Here is a 24,715-nt window from a genome sequence, read left to right on the forward strand (position 1 = left end):
TGCTGTGACTTTCTTCTGCTGTCAGACACGGCAGACTCGTGCCAACAACCCACGGCTTCGCTGGCAATACCCTGCCAAAATCTAACACCCACAATTGTTCAGACCTGGTAAGAGATTTCAGGCATTAACATATTTCTGTATTTGCTGCTTTTTTTAAAGTATGGTTTCACCATGGGACCCAACATTCAGCACAGCATTTGCTTGTTGGGATCTGAATTTGACTCCCCATGAGAAGATTATTCTCTCCTCTATTCCCCTCTGTGCACGGCATGAACCACAATCTCCTCTATCAACTTTACACTCTTTTTTTTTTTTTTTTTTTAATGTTCCTCTAAGACAAAAAGCTGGCCTGGCATCTCTTAATCGTGGCGTGGTCGCTGGCAGCTCCTCTGTTTGTTTCCAACCTTGATTTCCAGTGACAGGGAGCACGCGACTGTCACGCTCTTCTGTAGCGGTGCCTCCTGCTGCAGATCAGCCGCCTGCGAGTCAGCGGAGGGCCGTGCACCCGCTGCACTTCCCCACAAATTAGTAAGCGATACCCTGGCTTGAATTGCAAGGGGCTTTCAAGAATAATCAGTGTATTTCTGCTGGTGTTTCTTCAAGCTGTTTCTCATGTACTGCAGCTGGCATCTTGTTTCAACCTTGCGGTAGAACAGAGGAAATCATGACACTTTGTACTGCTAATGCCTTTCTTTTTTGATCCATGAATAATTTTCTCTGCCCCTGCAGCAGCTCTCCCAGAATACCAAAAGCCAGGCAGCCTCCTGTAACCACGCGGCTCAGCTCTGACGTGAGCCTCGGAGCTGCAGCGCTCCGTGATGTCAGTGCCTGACTCAGTCCCACTCCCCCTTCTGCTCCCAGACCTGGGCTTTGGGTCCCTGAGGAGGGGCCAAGCTCCTGCAGGCTCTGTCACAACTCCCCCAGCCCTGCAGTTTGCATTCACACAGACTGGAAACTGCTCCTGGCTCCGTTCAGCTCGCAGCTTCTTCTTCCTGACCCCAGATGAGACAGGTCCCCCTTTGCTTCTGCGGGAGCTCCCGGCCTCATCGGCAATACAAACATTTTCTTTCCAGGTTCTTGCTCAAGGCCCAGGATCGATGCAGAGTTCAAGCTGTCTCTCATCCCCTCCACGGCTGCACATGACCGGACCTTCTCACACTGGCAATGCCATCAGCCAGGGTGTCCTGGTATTTCCCTGAACTCCTCGACATCCCTTACTGCCCCAAGGGCAGGACACGTGCTGGCTGCATTCGTGTCCCCAGAGGATGCTCCCTGCCTGTAGGTTCCCCTACGTGGCTAACCCAACCCCCAGGGCAGAGCTGCAGCACTGTTCATGGCTCATGGCTCTTCAGCATGTTGCAAGCAGACAGAACACTGAGTAGTTTATTAACCTTCACTTGCTACATGCAACTGCTCCTCTCGGCTGAATAGCTGGAAAAATCAACATCTGTGCAAATGCAGGCACCTAAAATGTGGACTAGTGCGTTGAAGCTGGGTGTCCAGCTCTCCCCAAATCCCCACAGAGACATGCACTCCATCCCACAGCAGTATTTCAGCGTTACACTCCAGAAGAGCCTCTCCACAACCACAGAAAGCCGTGTGACTAATTCAGGCTGGGCGACTGACTCCCACCCTGTCTCTCACTCCACAAGGCTGGCTTATTACCACTGGCATCTTCCAGATTTGCAATGTTTTAACAAAATGGCCAGGTTCATTGCTTAGCAGTTTTTCTGTAAATGACTCAACCTGGCAACCTTATTCTTGGCTTCAGATGCAAAACCTGCTATTTCTTTGTATTTGTTTATTTTTTTTTCCCTCAGGACCCTGTAAGCTACTATCTCTTTAGGACTTTTCAAAACTCCCTTGTCAGACCCTCCAGCACTGTCTATACTCAGTCCCTCTAGCCCCATCTTCATCACGGCAGCAGATTTCTCCTCCTTCCTTCTGTCTGCATGTTTTTGGTCTTTTGGGCATTGAAGCCACCTAAATGTCCATTTGCAGTGTGGCCAGGTGCCCTCAGTTTTCCCCACAGAGTGCTATTCAGGTGTTGCTGTACCAGCCCTGAGCTGGCAGGCACAGGTCCTCTGGAAGCACCCCTGAGCCACGCTCCCAGCTGAGGCTTTGGGCCATAAAGCCGAGCTTTGTGCACAGAAGCTTGTTACAACCCCACAAACAAGATGCTGCTCACATCTCGTGTGCTTTGCGGCACTGTTGGCTGCCCTATTTCCATGCTGAATTTTGCAGAAATCTGCTACGCTCACGTTAAATACTTGCATTTCTATCCTGTGACCAACACAGGGAAGAAGTGAGCTAGAAAAAGGTGTCCTGGAGGAAATATTAAGCCCAACCTTCCTTGAGCTAAGGCTGTTTTCCATAACTTTGGCTCTCAGCTCTTGGTAAGACTGACACGTCTTTGTGCGAGTGAGACTTGAGCTCATGAAGTCTGGTTGCAATATGTATTGATTTTAATGATCCATGTTTTTTAAATTACAGTAGATGATGTACTACAAAGGAACCATCTCACTACAGCAATAATTGTAGTTATTCATCTAATTTTTCCCTGGTGAACTTTAAATGTAAGCTACAGCCAAGCCCAGTTACCGCTATTCATGGGGTACGTGGCACCCGAGTGTGCCAAGTGATTGACCGGGTGTTAAAGCACTGCCGGCTGCTTCCTCACACCTATTCATTGGGATCCTATGGCCAACCTCCTGCGCAACACAAACACTGCAAAAATGGGGATACAGTGGAATAGGATTTAAAATTCTCACAAGGGCTCCGCTCCCGACTCCCCCCAGGCAGGGAGCCGCTTCCACGCACACACCTCCAAGGGCAGCGGGTGGGCTTCAGCATCACCCAGAGGGCACAAGAGCAAAATCCGGGCTGCAGTAACTAAGCCCTTTGCCCGTTCATGGGCCAGAGTTCAAATCAATGTGAGATTCGTGGGCGCTGCCACTTGCAGAGAAGTGCAGTGCTTCCCGGTGAGCGGCTCAAAAAACTTGGTGTGGCCGAGCTGCTGCGGACCGAACCCAACCCGCTGTGCTGTGCATGGCTTTGCTGCTTCACTGAGAAAGTACAGGGAAAGAAAGGGGAGGAGGCGAGCTGTCACCGGGGAGAATTCCAGCCCCAGTCACCCATTACAGATCATGAAACCTATGTTTTCAAAAGGGGCTCGACTTAGTCCTGGATTTTCAACCCAAAACACAAAGTCAAAAGGAGATGTTTTTCTGTGCAAACCTCAGGACATGATCGCACAACAGCAGCGTGTACAGACACGGAGACACAAACCATTCCTTGTGGGATGTGGCTTGGAAGTGCACACCCGTGTGATCCTAGCAGGCCCAGGCTTTTTCTCCCTTTAAATTCTGTTGAAATTCACAGCAGAGAAGTCGTGTTAGGTCACATCTCATCTCTGGGACTGTGAGAAGCTGGAGAAAAATTACTTTTAAAAATCCCCCGTGCTAGACCTTGTGCTACTCCACAGGACAGCCCCTTCTGCAGCCAGCCTGGCAGAGCAGGTCCTTACCACAAAACAAATCATCACCAGGTTAGCAGAGGAAATGTTTACAGAGCCACGCTGCTTAGCCACACATGCACACATCCTATAAATCAGCAGAGATACTGCTCTTCCACTTGGCATTGATACAACACCCTCATCAGGGCATAATGCTCCGTGCTGAACTTTGGCTTCCGTCCCTTCAGGAATTGGATTTCTGCCTTGTAAAGCAGCATGGCAGAGCCGCAGATGCTGGGCTATAAAAGAAGAAAGTTCCAAAGCAGCCGTGCCCTGTGTGGGACTGGGATCTCTGTAACCCACCCTGCAAATTCCCTGGCGTGATCTGTCCAGGTCCCGGTACAGCCACTACCCCACCAGTTTAGTCATTTGGGAAGGATGAAATAAATGTTTTCTTCCTGCCTGGGCCTCCACTGCTTGGTGTTCCTCTTTAGGGCAAATCTTCAGAGCTGCTGCAGAGCATCTCCTGCTGCAGGTGTCATGGAGGGGCTGAGGCTCTGCTGCACAGTGTGCAACCAACGACCCCCAGGGGGACAAGGCAGAGCGGGGCAAGAGCTCAGTCCTCTCAGCGAGCTGATGGGATGATGGAGGCAACAGGATGACCCAGAGGTACAGATCTTTCTGCCTCTCAGTCTGCGGTGTGGATGCAATAAAATTACTCTGCTCCGCCAGTTACAGCTGCCTGGTGCCTGAGACACCCCAGTGAGAGCCCTGTGGTTGGTTTAGGGCCACGATGACCACCAGTCTCCAATAAATGCCTGCTCAATGCCCAGAGACCATCTCTTTGCTGCACAGGTTGGCCCATTTCTGGTCATTTCTCATGGACCTTCAGACCATGAAGAAACATTTGGACAGGCCTGATCCTGCCCTCAGCTCTCTTACAGGTAAAACAAAATGTTGGAGGGGAGACAGGCTGTGGTAACAACAAATCCCATAAGGAAACGTAACCTTAAAAAGGAACAGATGTCCCCAAAGAGACAATATGGCCAATTTGACCAACCAAGCCCAAGGCAGCTGGCAGAGGGGCTGAGTGGTGGCCTGCCCCATTGCCCTGGGGACACGGCAGGTACTTTCCATCTCACCATGCCTGCCATGGCATGGAAATCAAAGCAAGCCCTTTGATTCTGCAGGGGACAGCTGAGAAGGGAATGTGTACTGGCGGTCCCATTTTCACCTCTTCTCCCCTCTCTCCAGAACCAGATATCCTCAGCTCAGCTCAACGTGAGCACGGAGTTAACAGGACTCATCTTGAGAGGAAAGCGATTCTCCTCCAGGTAAGCAGGCAGCCTCCTCCCTCGGATTAACGCTAACCAGATGGCCAACTGTCTGTACTCAGCTGCTAAAACACACGGGCCGAAATAATCAGGGAGTCCCCAGGACAGACACAGAAAACCAGTACAGAACTGGGAACATGCCATGAAGAAGCCCAGCTAGCGAGGAAGGTGGAGCTGTGCACCGGACCGTGTCCAGCCAGGGCAGAAGCCCCCTGTGCTGGTTGGAGCAGGAGGGTTGATGATGGTGGATGGATGCCTTGCTCTAAGAACCAAGCCCTGTGTTGTGCTCACAACCACAGCTCTTCCAGAGACCACTTCTGCACACACAAACCTGAACTTCAGAGGGGTGACCTGCGAAGGGTGCTCTGTCCTACCGGCTGGCACCAGTACGGACTGGGAGGGAGCAGTGGGACAAACCTTCCCTTTGCCTTAGAGAAATGATGCCGATGAGATGCATTAAGAAGCTTCAAGTATTAAGAAGTTACCAGTGCTGCAAGGTTTCATTTGGGAATGCACCCAAATCTCCAACCCCACCCTGTCAGGGTAAAGAGGAACACGGCTTGGGATGGAAAGGGAAGCACAGCAGAGCTGCCTGGTGTTGCTGCGAGGAAAGGACAGCATTAATCATCACTTTGGTCATCATTTTAAAAAACAAATCCATAGGTGAGGTGTGAAGCATCATCTGTAGCCCAAAGAAGGCATGGACCAGTTCCATCATCTCCCGAATGAGACATGATGTGGCTTGGATGGGACCTGGTGCTCCCAAGGTTCAAGTCAATTCCAGTCAGAAATTAGCTCCGGATTTATCATATGTAACAGCCTTCTTCCCAGCAACATTCACTTTAACATTTGCTACAGCAGTTCCCCATGATTTTGGTATCCCCATAAACATTTAAAAAATCTCTCTGGTGTTATCATTTTCCTGGGGCAAGGGAATCCTGAAGTTTATCTTGATCTGACTGGAACAAAATTGCTGGGGGGAGCAGCCCACGTGCTTTCTGGCAGTTAATTCAGAACACTGCAAGCTTTATGAGCAGTGAATACTTTTCTCCCCAACACACGTTAATTCACATCTATCAGTACCGAACTCCCTTAACAGCCCTGTAACCCACTTCCCTCCTATGTCTAAATCTCTCCAAATGTCCTTTCTCTGTTCCGAATACATCTGATTCTGCAGGGTCACCCCCAGCTTTGTCCTGCACTGCTTACATCCCACATCGTAAATAACACAGCACGAACATAGCACCCAGGGCCACAACAGAACTACGAGAGACACCCCCAAATCGTGGTGTGCGAGGGTCTCTAAGCGCTGCTCTTCCAAATGGTAGCCAGAAAACAACAACATAAAGAGTTGGGCAAAACGTGCTCCTCCTGCACAGAAAATGTTCCCGATGAGGGCAGCCATTCCCTGACTGACCCCACTCTTCCTATTCCATCTGCTTGCTGGAACACCTCAGTTCACCCCAAATCCATCCGCCTTTGCCTCTCACCACAAGCGGGAGCCACTCTCCCAGCTCAACAGCCACCCCAGGAGCTCCCCGAGCACCTCAACACCCAAGGTGGTCACAGCAACCTCGTGCAGCTTACAGGACTTCTCGATCTGTAATGAGAAATGCCCGCTGCAGGACAGGTAAGTGAGAAGTATCACGCTGGCAATTTCTACAGATGTTGAGGGATTGCAGCAATACACCTCTCCTTCCCTCACACGGCTGGCCGGAGAGACCAAACAATTTCCATGGTGCAAAAGGACGGTTCGTAATGGGATTCTGCAGAGCTGAGAGACAAATATAACAGCCAGGCAGAGCATTAAGGAATGCTTTCCAGCCGGCGGAGCCAAAGTGAAACACTTGGACATATAACATTACCAACTGGCTCGCTGCCATGCATCAGATGCAGAAACATTTTTCTCTTTCCGTGACAAGCTGCATCTGTAGCAATCATTATAATTTCTCCTGACATTGCATCCCACACCTCTTCACAGAGGCAGGACTCAAGCAGCATTCTTCATTTAAATGGTAACTTTGATTTTCCCTGGGCTGTGGGGATGGGAAGCGTTTCAGCCTGTACCAGTGAGGCAGAGGGGAGGGCTGCTGGGAGCTGTGCTCTTTGGAGGTTCAACCCTTTTGGTCTTCTGAGGGCTGTGAATTTGGCAGCTGGACCTACCCAGCCTCATAGCCACCCCGCGGCCAGGATTTGGGGTGAAGAAAGGGAAATCTGGCTGAAGATCCCCTTTCATGTTCTTGCTCATTCTCCACCATCATTCACACTGACAGCAAACCCCACCGAGTCCACAGGCAGGAGAAAACTCCTATAAAAAAGCTAGGATTGCCATTTATATTTACCAGCTGAGGAAATCTTACCTAGCAATTAGAAACCCTCTCTCCCTTCACTCTCAGTGCTCAGCCGCGTGGCTGGTGGAGCTCTTTGATCTCCTCGTTGCACAACAAAGCCTGCTCCAGCCTATTATTTTTATTGTAAGCACTTTCTGTTATTTGCCTCTAAAAATGGCTCCCATTTAAATAATAAAAAAGACGTACTGGATGTGCACACACCTACAGCAGTGAATAGTCATCATAACCTCTATGGCTGAAACAAAAGCCATGGAAATTTCCATCCTTTTGTGCTCTCCTGCCCTGGGCATGTGCTCGTGGCAGCCGAGCTGCAGCCTCTGAACCCAGCCATGGCAGGGCTGTTTGGGTATGAAACTTCTAGAAAGGCAACCGAAAGCAAGCCACGTAGCACAGCATGCATTCAGTTTGGGAACACGCATAAAAGTTGTGTGGGACCCCCCTTTTCTGTAGGGAAAATCCGGGGCAATGAGTAATTGCTGGAGCAGGCTAATGCAGCCTGGTAGCACGCAAAGAGAAGACGAATGACAGCTAGGAGATAAATATGATTGATCGAGGGGATAGGGGCAATTAAAAAGGGGCTGCAACATTGATCAAAACGTGCAAGATGGATGGCAAAGAGTTGCCAGAAGTGCTAGTTTGCAGGGATAACTGGCAGCACAGGTTCTCCTGCAGCCAAGGTGCTGCTGGTTGAAATGGGCAGGAATTATTCTTTATTTTCAGCTGCACGATGAGCTTCAAAATGACTTTATGTTGCGTTGTGAGGCAGGGTGTGGGTGCATATGGGAGCATGACAAGCTTGCAGTGCAGCAGAGGAGATGCCACGCAGTAAAATCATCTCATGCCTTTCAGAGGCTCCTCTGCATGGCGCAGACCCACGGCCATCGCCTCTCCTCGCTGTTCCCATGGAAATGATTGCACGTGGCCAAGCAGAGAGCGCGGCACAACACGGAGAGAATAAGGGGAATGCGTGGCGCAAGCACCCAGTGGGACGGAGCAAGCTGTGCCTCTTTGGCCAAGATAGCATCCCTGGATTAGACCAGCACCACCAGCCTGGACAAGTGGCAGTAAAAGCCCAGCTTCGTTTTGCATCCCCACAGCCGCAGAAGTGTCATGGGCAGGAACAGGACGCGGGACAAGGCACGCAGAAATGTGCTTTGAGGAAAATACCTTCCTGTGCACGACCCAGCCAACAAGAAGTCCTCAGATAATATGTGCCACTGGCTCACATGCAGAAATCAGTGCAACTAAACGAGTGTGACCAAATTAACCGTAACCAAACGCGGGGCTTGGTTAGCAGAGAATCCCCAGAAACACATTACTCTGATTCTTAGGGATATGGTTTAGTGGGGACTGCTAGCGTTAGGTCAGAGGTTGGACTCGATGATCTTGAGGTCTCTTCCAACCTAGAAATTCTGTGATTCTGTGATTCTGTGATTTTACTTACTGTTCCCAAAAGGGTTAGTGCCAGGGACAGGGGAGGAGATGGCAGAGTCAGTCCCCCATGTACACCAGAGCTCAGGGGGCTGTGGAAGCTCATGTGGGCATCAGCTCCCAGCTACTGGGGCCAAAATGACAAAACCTCCACGGGGAGATGGGGAACTGGAAACACTCAGGCACTCTTTCCCTAGAACCACATCCCAGACTCCAAAGAAACCCTCTTCTGAACGTCTCAGTCCTTCGACAAAGCACGGAGGTGTCCTGGTCTCATTGTGGGACTTTTTGACATGGGTAAAAAGCATTTTTAACCTCAACCAGAAAAACTGTTGAAGTGGAGTTGTTTGCTAAAAAGAGGAAAAAAATCTCATGCCAGAGAGGTAGACAAGCCAGATCTAAAGGGTTAAAATCAGGCTAAGTAACAGGCATCCATCTGTATGTCTGTTATGTAGAGATGAACACAGTTTAAGACCAGAATCTGTTCTTAAAAAAGGTCCATCCCACACCTTCAACATATTTACTCTGAATACTCTCAGTTACCCGATATTGTTCTGAAAACCCCCTTCGTGCTGTATTCATCTTATCTGCTACTGTAACTCACAGATTTTATTTTCCACTATATTTTTAATTTATATCATGTTTTATTTATACTACTGTCTTTTTTGAAGCCCCAAATTTCAAAACTGACATGAGCATTGCACACACAAAGTAGGCTTCTTATTACCAACATGGCACAGAAGACAAAAAATGACAGGAATAAATCTTGGATTTTATGTCGGCAAGACGTTCTGCAAAGTAAGTGACATTTCTCAGCAATACAAATTGTACATTAAAAGATAATTTTCAGAACATGATACTAGCTTCGGAGTGCAGCACCATTACGCAAAGTAATATTGAAGCTGCGCTTTAGCAAATGCTGTTTTCATGTTGTACTAGTTTGGCATCAAGATTGCAGCAGGTCTTGTGAGTAGATTTAGGAGTGATTAAGTTTACTGTGCACAAAAGCCAGTTATTTGGCAAACTGTCGGCGCGGCGTAATTGATATTTTAATTACACTACTAATACACACATGCTGTTCACAACGAGCCTCCTCACTGGTGTTGCACAAACTGCTTATTTACAGCGCCGGTGATTGTTCCCAAGAAGTTTGGGTTTAAAATTGGTAAAATTTTCAATCTCTGTAAAAGCAAAGCAACTTGTTCCGCACCGCTCACCAGCAGGAGCGTGCAGTGTGGGGCCAGCAGGAGGGACACCTCACCTGGCACGTGCCTGGGGACAGCGCTCGGGGACGGACACGGTGCCTTTAGGGCTGATGAGGTGACTCACTTGGTGGGACTGCTCACCACCAAGGCACTGCCCATGGTTACACCAGGTCGGGATCAGACCTGCTGTGGTTCTGGCAAGTGATGAGCAGGAGTGTGTAAGGAAACAGCTTGCAGAACAAAAAACAAAGGGAGAAGAAACACCTCCGGAGCCAGACACATGCTGGCTCCCACCATGCCAGCCCCCTCCAGCACGGTGTGATGTGGTGCCGTAGGCAGGGACACTTTAACACTGCCTAGGAAGTTTTTCAAGGTAGGCACATCTCCTCCTGTAGGTTTTATACCCTGCGGCTCTGGCCTAGGAATGTGTAATTTTTGTTATTATAACAGCATGCAGCAGTAATGACAGTAATAGCGGCGCAGTAAGAGCAAAGGTAGCATATAGGTGAGTACCTGGAAAATCTCCTAAGGGTGACACCTACCAACAGATGCCGTCATCCCACACAACTCATTCCTCGTGACACGCCAGGTGGAGTTTGTCCCAGCACAACACAATGCCCTGGGCAGGAATCTAGCACTGGCAGAAGCTCTGAAGATCAGGATGGCCTTTGATATCTCTGTCTCCTACGATCCCAGAAGCACCAAGCACGTTGTGCGTATGGCAGCTCTCAGAGATTTCTTCATACAGAGATGCTAAAGGGGCCCTGGGGCTGAGATGTGCCGACCCTTCAGCCGTCCATAAAAGTTGGAGGCTGCAATCAAACCTCTTTTCTCAGAGGACCTGAGTAGTTGGGATGAGACTGCCTGCAGAGAAAACCCATTTTATAAAGCACCAAGGAGCAGATGGGCAAAAGCATGAAGGGGAGCAGTGTCCTCCTCCCCAGGTTGCCTTCTGGACAATCCCCTCCTGAAACCCTGCTGGGCACCTCTCTGCGAGCACGAAGGTGCTGGTGGCAGCAGTGCCTGCGCCCCATCCCGCCTGCACCCCATCCTGCAGTGCTGGCCAGAGGAGAGGTCTGCTGGAGTGAAGGGGATTTCACAGCACGAGACAAAAATAGGATTTGGAACCAGCAGGAAAAGGAGCTTTGTGTATTGCAAAGGGGATTCGCTTGTTAAGTGTCCTTGTTCTGTGAGGGGCTGACCAGAGCCAGGGGGTCGGACCAGTGGTCGAGAGGAGCTGGGGATGTATCTGCCTCTGGAGCAAGCACCAGGGGACGCTGGGGCACCTCTGCCCAGTGGGATGCTCAGCAGCATCCCCTCGCACCCAGCTGAGGGGCAGGAGAGCAGGACACCCCATGCCCACATGCACAAGCACCCACACCCCACGAGCACGGCTGGGAGCAGCCACATTTGTGCTCCCTGTGAGCACTGAGAGCTCAGCCACTGCTGCTCAAACTTCAGAAAGTAACTATCGGTCCGTGCCCCTTCCTCGGAGAAAGCCTGCTTTTAAGCACACCCAAACCCGATTTACTCCGTGGCCGGGCACCTTGTCTGCTGGGCTCCAACCTGGCTTGGGGGGGGGTATGAAGGGAAGGGGGCTTTCGAACGAAAATGCCACCGGGTCCTTCGAGCCAGCAGCACGCGTGGGTGTTGCTAAATTAAGCTCGCAAGGAGGTGGGGCGAACGCCTTAAACGAGTTCGCGAAGGTAAAATAACGTTCATTAAAAATAGAAAAACAACTGAAAAAATATCCTTTGTATTCAACTTCGCACTCGTACATCATAATGTTCCAGTAAAAGCCCATTTTCCCTTGAGATAATAAAAGAATTGAATTTTTCCTTATCGGTCATCTATTTTTCTAGCTAAAGCTATTACTCCCTCTCTGCGGTTGCCAGGCAACAAGAAATATTAATAGCAGCTTTTATTAGCTTAGCTTTAGCAGTGGAGTACCAGAATGAGAAAATGGAAAACATAAATGTGTTACATAAATCTTTCAACCTTTCAGGGTTTGTGTTAGTCTCTGTTTTCATAATGATTTATTGAAGTGATGGTTCATTTATGAGAAAAAGGAGTGTGAAATAAGAAAACGGAACATTACCCTGAAGGACTGTTTGAAAATAAATAATTATAGGAGGTGAAGAAAAGCTGTTTAAAACCATTTTTCTGAGTTTTATAAAATTTAAAAAGACATATTTCTTTCATTTATTGCCTCTGAGAAAAACACTAGCAGGGAATTGCAAACAGGGCTCTGTTTAATACAAAGAACCCTTCACGTACGGTTGCATCGTTACTATTTTCCACCAAGGGCTCGTGTTTGGGAGTTTAGTTTTTAAACCGCGAGCCATTAATAAGCAGAAAGCCAAATTAGTCAAAACCTAAAGCACACAACACAAAACTGCCAGTGCGAAGTTAGCCAGGGCTGGAGCTCGGGGGACGCTGGTAACTCTTTGCTGCCGGCCGGCGCGCATCGCCTGGCGCTGCTGCACGCACGCTGCGCCAGAACATGGCTCATTCCTCAGGACTTACTTCCTCAGGCAGTGATTTAAGATTATTGAAATATTTACATATTGGAAGTATTTACCCACAGCATGTAAGCTGTATTGCCCACCAGAACAGTTGTAGTGCCTCTACAGCTGTATACCCTACAACTGGAGCTGCACTCCATGCTGCCACATCCAGCACTGAGTGGCTCGGCTGTGATCCTACAGCTGAGGGTTGGATCCTGCAGCACCTGGAGCACAGTGCTGGGATTCCCACTGCCCTCACCTGACCCAGATCAGGTTGGAAAGAAGTGCTGGTGACCCCAGAGGATGCTAGTTCCTGGGGACCTATGCTATTCCCACTGTCCGGGCACGCACGCTGCAGCTCCAAGGAGGTGCTGCTTTTCATTTCCTTTTCTCATGTGGGAGGCAGGCAGGTGTGTTACTGCTGAGATTTTTCTTGTTCACTTTTTTTTTTTTTTTTTCTTTCTGTTCGACAGAAAAGCCCCGTAGTGCTAGAAAACAGATATTCGGCTTGCAAAGCCAAGCAACTGACTTTTCAGAAATTTCAGGGCTGCATTTGTCCTTGCTGCTATGATTCTTCCCCCTTTACCGTTTCTTCTCTGGAGGGAACCCATGGGAAACAATAATTAAAGACAGTAGTCCAGTGCATACATAAACAGATTCCACTGCTAACCAGAAATTTGACGTTTTTTGCACCACGAACATGCTTTTCACCACTGGGGATTTTGAATATTTTTCACATGATCTGGTTTTGCTCAAACTGAAATGAAAAAACTTCCAGGATGTTTCTGGAGTCTTTTTTTTTTTTTTCTTTCCCTCTTGAGCTGATGCACCAGCTTGCAGATAGCAAAAAAAGTCATTCCACTGAGCCCAAAGGAGGGTTTTGCTTTCCAACCCCTCCACCTCCTCCGCTCTTCCCAGCAAGGGGGCAGTGAGCGCCCAGTACGGTGGCACTTATGGGTACAGTTTGCCTGCCCCCAGCTCAGCGATGCCTTGCACAGGCTGCAGGCCTCCTCAGGCAGAGCTGAAGAGCCCCGGAGGATGATTTTGGGTGGCTCATGCACAGCTACCAGTGCTTCTCAAACAAAGCCAAGGAGATCTCTCAGCGTGAGAAGCACCAGGGAAGTGGAGATCCGTGGATAGCTGCCAGGCTCTGCAATCAAACTCTCGTACACATGACAAAGCCCATGTTTGCTCCTAACAGCTGCCAACTGGGATGTCCAAAATGATGCTTCCCCCATGCAAACCCACATGGCTGAGCCGTATTTCACCCAACCACGGCAAAGAAGGGCACAGCGCCCATGACTGGGCACTGTCCCACCTGATGAGCAGAGACACCGCTATCTAATATTTATGGAAATGTTTGCGCTGTGCTGGAGATTCGTGGGCTCTGACCTTGATTGCCCTTTGCTTCTGTCAAATATGTTCTGCAAAATACCTTCTGAAATCTCATTTATTCACAACAGTTCCTCCGCCCAGCAGGCAGCCTGCCTCACTGGCTATCCCCAGTGACATGATCAGCCCTGCCTCCTCCCTGCACCATTGGTCTTAACATCAGATCTTTGGCCATCTCTTGTTCACCCATCCCTTCTCCCCTCCATGTCCCTTCATCCCATCTTCAGTGTCTGAGAAGTTCCTGGACTTGTAAAAACTGAGGGAAAATAATAATAAGGAAATAAAGTGACAGAAACAGTGGTCAAGGACCACATGATGGAAAGGTCGAGCTTGTCCATGGGGCAGAGCAGAGCAAAGCGTGCTCCATCCCCACTGCGCTCAGTGAGTCCTCGCTCATGTTTTTTCAGCAGCCTGAGATTTTTCATGAGGATGCTCTAGCTACTATTTTAGAAGAGAAGTCTTACCATCTCTAAACATTTTACCTTGAATTGCTCATTGTTACTGTATTCCAACCAAAAGACAGGACATCCAAGGCAAGAACCATAGAATCATTGAATCATTAAGGTTGGAAAAGAACTCCAACATTGTCTGGCCCAACCATCCCCCTACCACCACCATCACCCACTAAGCCATGTCCCCAGGCACCACGTCCAGCCTTCCCGTGAACACCCCCAGGGACGGTGACTCCACCACCTCCCTGGGCAACCTGTCCCAGTGCCTGACTGCTCTTTCTGAGAAGAAATGTCTCCTTATTTCCAGCCTGAACCTCCCCTGGCACAACTTGAGGCCATTCCCTCTGGTCCTATCACTAGTTACCTGCGAGAAGAGGCCAACCCCCAGCTCCCCACAGCTTCCTTTCAGACAGTTGCAGAGAGCAATGAGGTCTCCCCTGAGCCTCCTCTTCTCCAGACCAAACACCCCCAGTTCCCTCAGCCGCTCCTCACAGGACTTGTGCTCCAGGCCCAATAGCCACGTGTACAAAAATCAGTACAAACTACAACGCAGCATCTGTCCTGGACCAAAGACAAAACCTCCACGTGCCTCCCCTGCAGTACTCCCAGCTGGGTTTCCTATCCCTGCCCATGTCACAAAACACCCTCTTCTTTTTGGAAGTGCCAACAAACAAGCCCCTTTTTTGATCTGGATGTTTGCAGCCTGAACATGGTGAACTTCTGGGCTGGTTTGGAGCAGGTCCCATCCTGCGATGCCAAGCAGTGATGCTTGAAGCATCTTCATGATGCCATCGCCAAGAGGCCTCATGCTCAGTGGGCACGCGGGCAGGAGGTATTTATGGTATGGGTTTAAAAACCTGTTCTGTCTCCTGGATTTTAGTTTTTCTTCACGTGCATGCCCCTATTAATGCCAGTAGGAATCATGGAACTACACATGTGCTGTGAGATGGATCAAACATTTTGGGGCTGTGTTGGAGTGATAGGGGCTCAATTTGGGCAGCCAAAACCAGAGCTGGTAATGAAGAGAAGGGCTAGATGCTGTTTCTGCAGTTCAAATCTGATGGCATGGAAAAAAGGCTTTGGTGGGAAGGTAAGGCAGGATTTAATTTTGACCTAAAACTGCAACACAGTCCACTCTCTGATCTACTTCCTTTGCTGCTGGGACCTTTGAAGATGTATTACGGCTCCAGAGGTTTCCACTCAAAACTAAACACTTTCAATTTGCTATTGGCTAGAAAATTCAGGGTTCACTGGATTTTTTATTTTAGTGGTAAGGGGCAAACAAATCTTAATCTCTCTATTCTATGTTTACAGCCCACTAAGTCCCCTTCTTATCTTCTCTGGTTCAGTCCTGATTTATTGTCACAATGCTGCATTTGTAAAACAGTACCATAAAATAAGAAAGAGAACATTTCCCAAGGACTACTCCAAAATAAATTATTTCAGACGTACAGAAGCTGCTTAATAAATTCCACTGTTCTTGTTTCTTTAGGTATTTTAGAAAGTGATTTATAAGTGCAATATCACCTCTCAAAAATGAGATGATCAACACAGGATAAAATTATCGTGTTATGAAAATAGGGGTCAGGAAAAGGGGCTGTGCTTTAAATTAAACTAGGGAAAAATATTTCATCTAAAATTGACTCTTTTTGTCTCAGAAATGAATGTTTTAATCACCTAAGAACCTAAAAGCTAACACAGAGACCTAAGTAATATTTAATTTCATAGATATATGCCTGTGTTCAATATTGATGGGCAGAAGATGATATTTTTCTTAAACACACTAACCACTCAACTTGGAGACGCACCAAGACTTTAGAAAGCCTTGGGATTTTCCTAAACTAAGAGATAATATCCCACTTAAATATTTAAATATCACTACCTTTCAGACCGTTATCTATTCAAGCAATCGACACCAAATGTTCTCTAGCTAGCGCAGTTGCAGGCTTGCAGGCAATGCTAATAAGTAAAATTAACTCTGTTTGATATCGATGCCTTTCAACAGCATCCATGAAAATCAATGATCTTAGAGAGAAACAACGTAGAAAACTAACCATAGGGCTAAATGTGCTAAAGAGGAAAATATTATTAAACAGCTCCAGCATTAATTCAATACCAGTGTCAAAACCAAGTCACAACCTTTCCTCAGCACTGCCTCTACAGAAAAGTCCTAAGGTCTAATTAGCCCCAAAGTTTCTTCCCAGAGCTGCCTTTACTTCACTATTCCCTTTTTATTTATTCCTATGGAAGCATCATTTGAAACTTTGCAAGGTATCACCTTACCATGGTGTGAGCCAAAAGGCAACTTGAGCTTGCAAATGCAAGGAGGGATCTTGGTCTCCTTGAAATCAATAGGGAAGCTCTCCCTTTGTGGGGCAGGGGTGACAAGCAGGGGGCTCCTGCTGGCCACATGGGGCTCGGTTCAGTGAGGATGCTACGAACCCAGAGGAAAACAACCCTCCTGCCTCCTCTTGGGCAATTAACAGGGCTTGGGAAAACATCAAGTTGGAAACAAAATTGGCACCATGAACACGGTCATCAACAGCAGTGGGTGGTAGTGCAGCAAGCCAAGGCTGCATCACCGGCTCTTCCCAGCCCCTGGTGCAAACACCCCCTCATTAATGCCCTTCTCCATTCAGTCAGCTCACAGCACGATGCACAGAGTGGCTTTAACAAAAGGTAAAAAGAGGAGAAAGTCACTGACCGTGGGCAGCTGGCTGGAGAGAAGATGCCCGTCCTGACTCAACATGTTGGAGACCATGATGGCCGGCAGGTCCATGTTCTGGTAGGGGTAGGCAGGTATCAGGCTGTTCGGAGGCAGGCTGTGGCACAGGGAGTGATATCCAGTTTCGTGGTCCACCAAGTGCAGGAGTGAAGGGTCGGGGAGATTGGGAGGCGTTATGGGTGGGATTTCATAGTCCTCGTTATTCTCGTTCTGACCATTGTATGTCTAAAACACAAAAAAGACATTTTGCAACATGTCACTGCCTTGTTGCTCCAGCAAATAAAACTGATTATTTGTGCAAGAAACAAGAAAGCACATTCCAGTGAAAACATTTTGGGTGTAATAAAAGAGACAGCTCCAACCCTGGACATCAGCAGGTCATAACTACGTAGGAGCCAGGTGGTGAGCACTGCACCATCCACTGCAGGACACCACTGGTTCTTGCAAGCCTCCGATTATTCTGCAACATACTCACGGCCCCCCTCACCCCTGCTGCAAGCCATTAGCACAACTTCTCAACTCCTCTAAAGAAAGATTGCCTGGTGGTGCCCTGCACGGAGGTTTGTCCTACCTTACAGCCTGATCCAGACCTGGTTTAGATAAGCACGCCCTCTGCTCCCTACCAGTGCTCCTCAAGCTCACCATGAAGGTGCAGAGGTGTTGGTCCTTTTGCTTCCCATGCTTTCTGGTGGTCTGTATACATTTAAGCATTCCAATGAAAAGAAGATATTATGGCGCCTGTGCAAGAGTTTTCACATCAGACAAAAACATATTTGCTTCATAACCTAAGAGTGAGTCTATCCAAAATTATTAATTATCAAAGCAGAATATAATGAGCGTCTGGCAGAGGAGGCTTATTCTAAACATCTACTGTTTCACGTATTATTATGGCATATGAAATTCTGATTAGCCATAGTATTACACACATGGATTTTAAGCTAAATTTCTCAGATCACCTAGTTTCATGGTTGGATTTTGACTTAATACTTGATTTAAGAGCAAAACCCCAGACGCGTGCAAAACCAGTTGAACATTGCTGGCTTTATTAATCCATTGCCCCAGAGCTCACACTCAGGTTCGTGCTCTTCATCAGCCCAGGCGACAGGGAGAAAACCCTTGATAAAATAAAATAAAGCCCATATTTAACTAGAATTCAAAAGTCAGTAGGAGAGGCAGCTACGGTGAAACACACCTCTTGTCTCCCCTTGTCCCATCATAAAAACAGAGAAGAGCGCATATGCTGCACATACCAGCTGACTGCTCACGTTCACGTGAAATTCCTACTAGCTTTGGGGAAATATGAGTACGCGAGAAATATAAGACGGAGCCAGGGCTGAGCCAGCTCTGTACCAACAGTTATTGTTCAGGGGAAATTCAAGCCCAGCTGTTTTTCCAGCCGGCTTCTGTCTAGCAGTGGCATTCTGCTGGAAAGGTAAGGGGGATGAGAGGCTGCACACAAAAGCAGACAGACATATCCCATTTAATACGTCTAGTAAAGTTTTCGCTTGGGCTACACTCTTCAAGGTATATCAATTCTTCCCCAGTTATTTAAGAGGATTTCACTCCGTGCTTTATGGAAAGGATTTAAATAAATCATTGCACAGCAAACTTGTTCCTCCAACTGGTTTATTTTGGTATCAGGTATATAAGCAAGTGGCTTTGCTGTACTTAACTAAATTATGTAAAACCCACTCAAAGTTTCCTAAAGCTCTCTTCAAAACTACAAGTTGTTCGTGTTGCTGCAGAGCAGCTCACGAAAGGGCTTTGAGGCGGTTTTGTGAGGAGCGCTAAAGCCCCGCTCCCCCCTGCACGTTCCTGCCCCTGCTCTTCTCAGCCTGGGGAAAAAAAAAAAAAAAAGCAAAAAAAAAAAGCTCTGTTTAACTCACAAAGCTTTCCAAAGAGCTACAGTATTGTGCAGACATATCAAAATTACAATCAAAGCTGTACACAATCAAAATCAGATTAGACAATATCCAATCAACATAATCAGCCTCGGCGCCTGCCAGCTTTCACACCGCACCACGAAGAGCGATTTTCCAAAACAGGCTGCCTTTATGCTATGTGTGTTTTAAAGAGATCGCTAGGAAGATAGGGCAGGGAGAAGAGGCAGACACTCGGGAGGGTGGGACAGGGGGATGGTTTACCGTGGCACTGGCTGAGGGGCTGTACCCCTGCCCACCACGGGTGGTCTCACGGCGCGCACACAGACGCCGTCGTCTCGAGTCTCCTGCCAGCGACACCCAACGCCCCTTCCCACCACCACGCAGGCTCTGCTGCAGATTCTGTTTTCTATTCTTATGTTAATTTGAATTAAATTAAACAGCCAATTATACGTTATAAGGATACATTACAAATTAGATTAGTGAGCTGGTCGGAGCCCATTCATCCCACCAGGACTCCAAAGGCAAGCGCGGGGAAGCTCGCCCTGCTAAAAGGCTGCCCGTGGCGGTGCACACAGCAGACGTGGGAGATCTAGGCTTTTCCACTGACAAGCAGATGACAGTTGTTGTGATTACACATTATTCCCCTTCAAATTAAAACACTGAAATCAGCTGAAACAACAAGCCTCTACTTGCCAAGCCTTGGCTCGCACTGCAGGGCAGCCGGACGCTGCTTTGAAGGTCGGACCCCACAAAGGGAAGGATGGAGAAGCAGGACCAAGCCAAGCCTCCTCTCTCAGAGATGTCACCCATCTCTGACCAAGCATCTGACCAAGCATCTCTCAGAGATACTCCCCGTCTCTGAGATGCCACTTTCCTGACTCCCTCCTTGCCAGCAGGTCCCCACACGTCTCTGTCCCCAGGCTATGGGCGCTGTGCTGCAGGGCATGGACTGGCTCACCCCACAGTGAGCTGCAGGACGGCATTGCAGCAGATACAGTCCATCTCCCACAGCATCAGAGCCGTGTTTAAAAACTGTTCCTGAAATCTGAGCTTGGAGAGAGGTCCCAGTGACAAAGACCACCTCCTTCCACCAACAGATTCGCAGGCAGAGGATGGAGGGGTGTGGGGACATGGAGAGACGTGTCCCTTATGCCATGCAGCTTCTCTACCACCCTTTTACTGTACCTTTCTGTGCCACGGTTCCCTCCCTCTGCCCTTTCACCATGGGGACAGCAATGGGTGAGGAAGGCCCTGGTTCCTACTGAGCTGATACCCATGCAATGTCCAGGACAAGACGAATCAGAACAGGTAAGTGCATGACCGAGCTGGGAACATGCAATCTGCATTCAGCAGAAAGGAAGGTCAGAACTGTTCAGCCCTTTGCACTGCACCAAAAGGTCCCATTGCCAGAACCGTGGTGGCCCTGGAGGGCACAGCACGCACTCCCAAAGCACCAGCGGATCCTGGGGACACCCTTGTTGTGATGTGGCCTCCTGCCCACACTGTGCCCAGCCCTGGGGATGGTGGGCCCAGATCTCCCTGCAACCCCTGGTCATTTTCAGGAGAGGGAGGCAGAGATGCTAAGGTACCTCCCCTTGAGGTGGCACTCAGAAACCCCTCACAGGGTCTGCGGGTGACCCACGTGAGGCTAGTGGGGTGGGACACCACAGCTCCTGCGGCAGGAGAAGGCCACAATGGAGGGACCAGGGTGCAGGCAGCTCTGCGCTGCATGTTTACGGGTGCAGTTAAGGGGTTAAAGTTCCATACAGCAGTTAAAGCAGTTAAAGTTCCATACATTTCCTGTATGGAAATGGAGCTGAACACAGCACAGGGAGAACTGAGAGCTTTAGAGGGGAATGAGCTGGTTCCTCTCTTGCCTCCAGTGTCCCATGCATGGGAAGCCTGAATTTTAACACTAAAACGGGATCTTCTTCCATGTGCCTGATAAGCACCTGAATTATCAGTGTGTCAAGTTTGGGGACATCATCTCCACACGCCTTTAAGCTGCACCTGAAAATTACTGTGAGTCAAGGGGAGAAGCGAGTAGCTCTCACCCTGGGCTGTCAGCATCCAGCGGCGAGCAGGCTGGAAACTGCACAAGAACCCACTGTGCAGGTAGCTCAGGAGGGAGCTACAAGCACTGAGCATCCACAAATTAAGCCTTTAGCTTTCTCCTGTCTCTCCCCTCTTGGAAGAAAAGGGAGGTGCTGTCCACCTTTACAAAACCCTCTACAGCTGGCCAGCAGCACTTCTCCGTGGTGTGTTGCTATTAATCTTGGAGGGCATGACTTGACCAAGGACCTGGGAACCGCTCTCTGCAGAAGCATGGCAAACATCCAGTGACCCCAATTCTCCACTGAGTCATGTTCTGTGTGATTATCCACGAGGATCCAGAAGTCGCAGCCAAGCATTGATTCAGAGAAATATTATTCGCAGTGGAAAGCATAGAGATTTGCGGCATTATTGCAGGTAAATATTTGCCCTGTCAAATAACACTCAACAGTAAATACAAGCCTAAGAAAGAAAATTTATTCCCAGTAAGGTACAAGGAAATACGTCAACTGGTGTGATCCATCCCACCCTAATCATCCAGATGGCACAAAACACCACGGACTGCGCACCATCCCTCTCCTGCTAACTAAGCTTTTCCCATAGCTAACACAAGAGCTTCCTGCCTTAGGACCGTGACCCTCTGGGCATTTCAGACATTAGGTAGGATAGATTTGGTCTAAGCAAACCAAAACCAGACTGGGAAGTCTGCAAAACAAGGAAAACATGGCTATTTGTGGTGCTGAACGGGGTGACCAAGGGCATGCCACCACAGCTCGTGCTCGTGGTGCACGTGAAGAGCACGGAGGACACGGAGGCTGGGTGGTGTAGGGACAGCGGCACAACGTGGGGCTGTTTGGGGTGTTTGTGTGCCAAGGCTGGATGGTGCATGGGACCAGCCAGATAAACACATGGGTTTTTCATACAGACTTCCCCGATTTCTCTTACAAACGTACAAAAAGGATTCACTCTGTGCCAGTGCTCATCCCACACAAGCTTGGCACACCAAGTTAAAAGAAGATCCTGAGCCATATAAAGAGGAAAAAGAGTCCAAACACGATTAAAATAAAGAAAAAAAAAAAAAAGAAAAAAAAAAAAAAGGAAAGAAAACCAAAGTTCAATGACATCAAGCACCCCCCTACTTCCTTGCAAGACTCTGAACTGCTCTCCTACCACACACGCTGCTCAGCACTGCCACAACAACATTTGCAAGAAGGGAATTTTGATGCATTTCTCCTGCACACGAACTGCACATGTGGAGTTTCGCTACTCAGCACGAAGCACCAAAGCCAGAGGGGCAGCACCATTGGCTTGGGCGGCAGGAGAAAATGGAAATCACCTGGACGCTGCAAACCCTAAAGGAACGATGGGGCCAGCAGGGCAAACAGCTCGGTGCTCGGCGAGCGGGGACACCCCGGGCTGCGTTCCCACCCGCACCTTCTGGAGCCCCATGCCAAGGCGCGAAGCGGCGCTGATTTTCCACGTCAGTGGCTCTGGGGCTTAGGAATGGAAATTGATTCACCTCATCTTTGCACATGGAGATCCCGTCTGCGAATAGCGGGGCCAATGAATTACTTGAGTAGAGTTGGATAAATACTGTAAGGAAGTATTTATTAACTACAAATTGTCTTCAAAGTGTTCCCAGCCCCCTTTACATCCATTTTCACATGCTCAGGTTTTTGTCTGAGGGAATGCAGTTGAAAAGGGACAAACAAATCCTTACTGTAAGGACATAAGTGAACACAGACGAACATAAATGTGCACCGGCCGTGTCTGCACAGCCTCCAGCAACCTGCGGGCATGCTGCGAGGCTGGGAGCCCAGCAGGGCAGGAGGTAGTGACAGCAAGCTGGGTCCTGCCAGCCTGCTGGTACCTCTGTGCTCCTTTTCCTCATCTGCAGTGTGGGACTGAAAGCCCAGACAAATGCTTGGATCACCCAAAGAACAACCGATCAAACACCTCAGTGTTCCCCAAGTTTCCTCCTTTCATTGTTTCGGTGCAGGTTCTGCATGCTAAAGCAAACGAAGGCGGAGAGCCAGGCTCCACCTCAGTGCCACCGGGCAGCACTGCCCTGGGATGGAGCTGGACATTTACCTCTTCGCTTTATGTGGGCTTTGTCCCCTCTCCCATAGACACAAATCCCAGGGAATTACAGAGCCTTCCCATCTGAACCTCCTGGATGGTTTCAGCCAAGTTTGGCACTGCACAAAAAGCCTCTTACACGAGTTTCATAAAACCACGTGTGCACAGAAGGGAGAGACCAGGGTCCTAAACATTCACACTTTGGCCCCAATAACCTTTGATCTTACATTCAGTTTTTACATTGTCCAAGCTGTGGTTGACCTGCATCACCACCTCACCACAAAAAGCTAAAAATAATGGAGTTCTACAAACAATTTATAGCAAAAGAAATCAGCTCTATTGTAGGTTTTTAAAAAGGCTCCCAACTCCCCCCCCACACCTTTTTTTTTTTTTTAATCAGTATCTTATCCAGAACTGGAATCCTGTCAAGAATAGTGGATAGCACACAACTATAACTTCTTATTATGTGTATAGTGATTTTATGAATTCAGTGGGGAATGAAATGCAATTTTGTCAGACTTGTCTGTGTTCATAATGACCAAGTCAAATTAATCATCGTGGATAATACTCCTGTGTCAGCCATTCAAGAGATTTTTTAATAGAATTTTTCTGATTCATGTCTTGCAGTACATCAGATCTGTAGTAATGCAGGCACTTCTAAAAATCAGTGCAATTATGGCTTCTTGTTGCCCTGTCATTTTCCTGGAATAAAAATGTCTCTGCAAAAGTCATATACTGTACATAAACCAAAATGAAAAACAAAAATATAGTTACAATTAGGCTTGATTTTTCCTAAAGATTTAATATCTTTTCGAGGCCATTATTTATGGGCAATACATAAAGCTACAGTGCATGATGCTGAAGATGGACTAGCTTATCACAGCACATACCAATTTTGTCCTGGTTGTCATTCTTCCTCTGATTGCCCCATGAATTACTGTTTTTTGCAGGCATGGAAATGACTATCCCATAGAACAAACAGGGGTAGGTAATGGGCTTGCAGTCAAATTATTGTGTTTATTAAAAATGTATCCAGGAAAACCCACACTGATCCCAAAGGGCTCTGGTTCAGGAAAATCTCTGGTTCAAGAAAAGGTTACAGTTACCACAAAGGCAGACAGACATGCATGGGAGCAGCAGCGCAGCATGCAGCAGCATATGAAGGATTGGTAATGCTGCGTTACCCTTCTGAGGGAAGGGAGAAACCTCAGCCCCCAGTGACACAGACAGAAGTGAGTTTTGGAAATAGTTACCCCAGGAATAAAGAGGAAGAACAACGCCATTCCCTGACTTTTCTGCACCCTGGGCACAAAAGCCCAGGAACTGCTGTCATGGAGGGGTGGGAACCCACAGCCACGTAGTGTCCTCCCAAAAATGCAATCAGATCAGTGGTTCTTCTGGGCAAGCACAGTGTCCTAAAAATTAGTCAGCATTTTGGAAGAGATATACAAATCCCTGGAGAACACTCCCTGAAGCTCCTCAGAGACCAGAACAGCTCACACCCCTCCCTTTCACCTCTCTCATCTGTTTTTACCATCCTGCCACCTCCTAACATTAACACCAGGTTCTTGAAAACAACATCCAGCAGCAGGCAGCTCTCTGTGCTCTTTACAGAATATGCCCCAACCTACTGCTTTGCAGATCTGCTGCTGTTACCTCTCTGAAATGCCAGGTTTCTGAGGCAAAGCATGGCCAGGCATTGCTCTGTGCTGTCCTGAGCCGCGATGGGACCCAAGTGGAGGTGCCACGTCTGATCCCCATCTCCAGCACCGGAGGCAACACCATGTTCCTATAGCTAAGACCTTCACCATCCAACCAAATACAGGGGGTAGTAAGGCTTGAAGTCTGCT

The 24,715-nt window shown here is 48.4% G+C and overlaps 1 protein-coding gene across 1 annotated transcript in view; it reads right to left on the reverse strand.

Moving 5' to 3' along the window:
* Window positions 1–24,715, reverse strand: part of TOX2 (TOX high mobility group box family member 2) — a gene marked incomplete at both ends in the record, with an annotated part of 129,060 nt that overhangs the window by 36,080 nt on the left and 68,265 nt on the right. The window contains one exon of the mRNA XM_084296454.1: window positions 16,831–17,076. Within this exon, the coding sequence (XP_084152580.1) occupies window positions 16,831–17,076 (246 nt within the window). The remainder of the gene's footprint in view (window positions 1–16,830; window positions 17,077–24,715) is intronic.

Source organism: Netta rufina, assembly GCF_964035555.1.
Source record: "Netta rufina genome assembly, chromosome: 16".
Classification (NCBI taxonomy): Eukaryota; Metazoa; Chordata; class Aves; order Anseriformes; family Anatidae; genus Netta; species Netta rufina.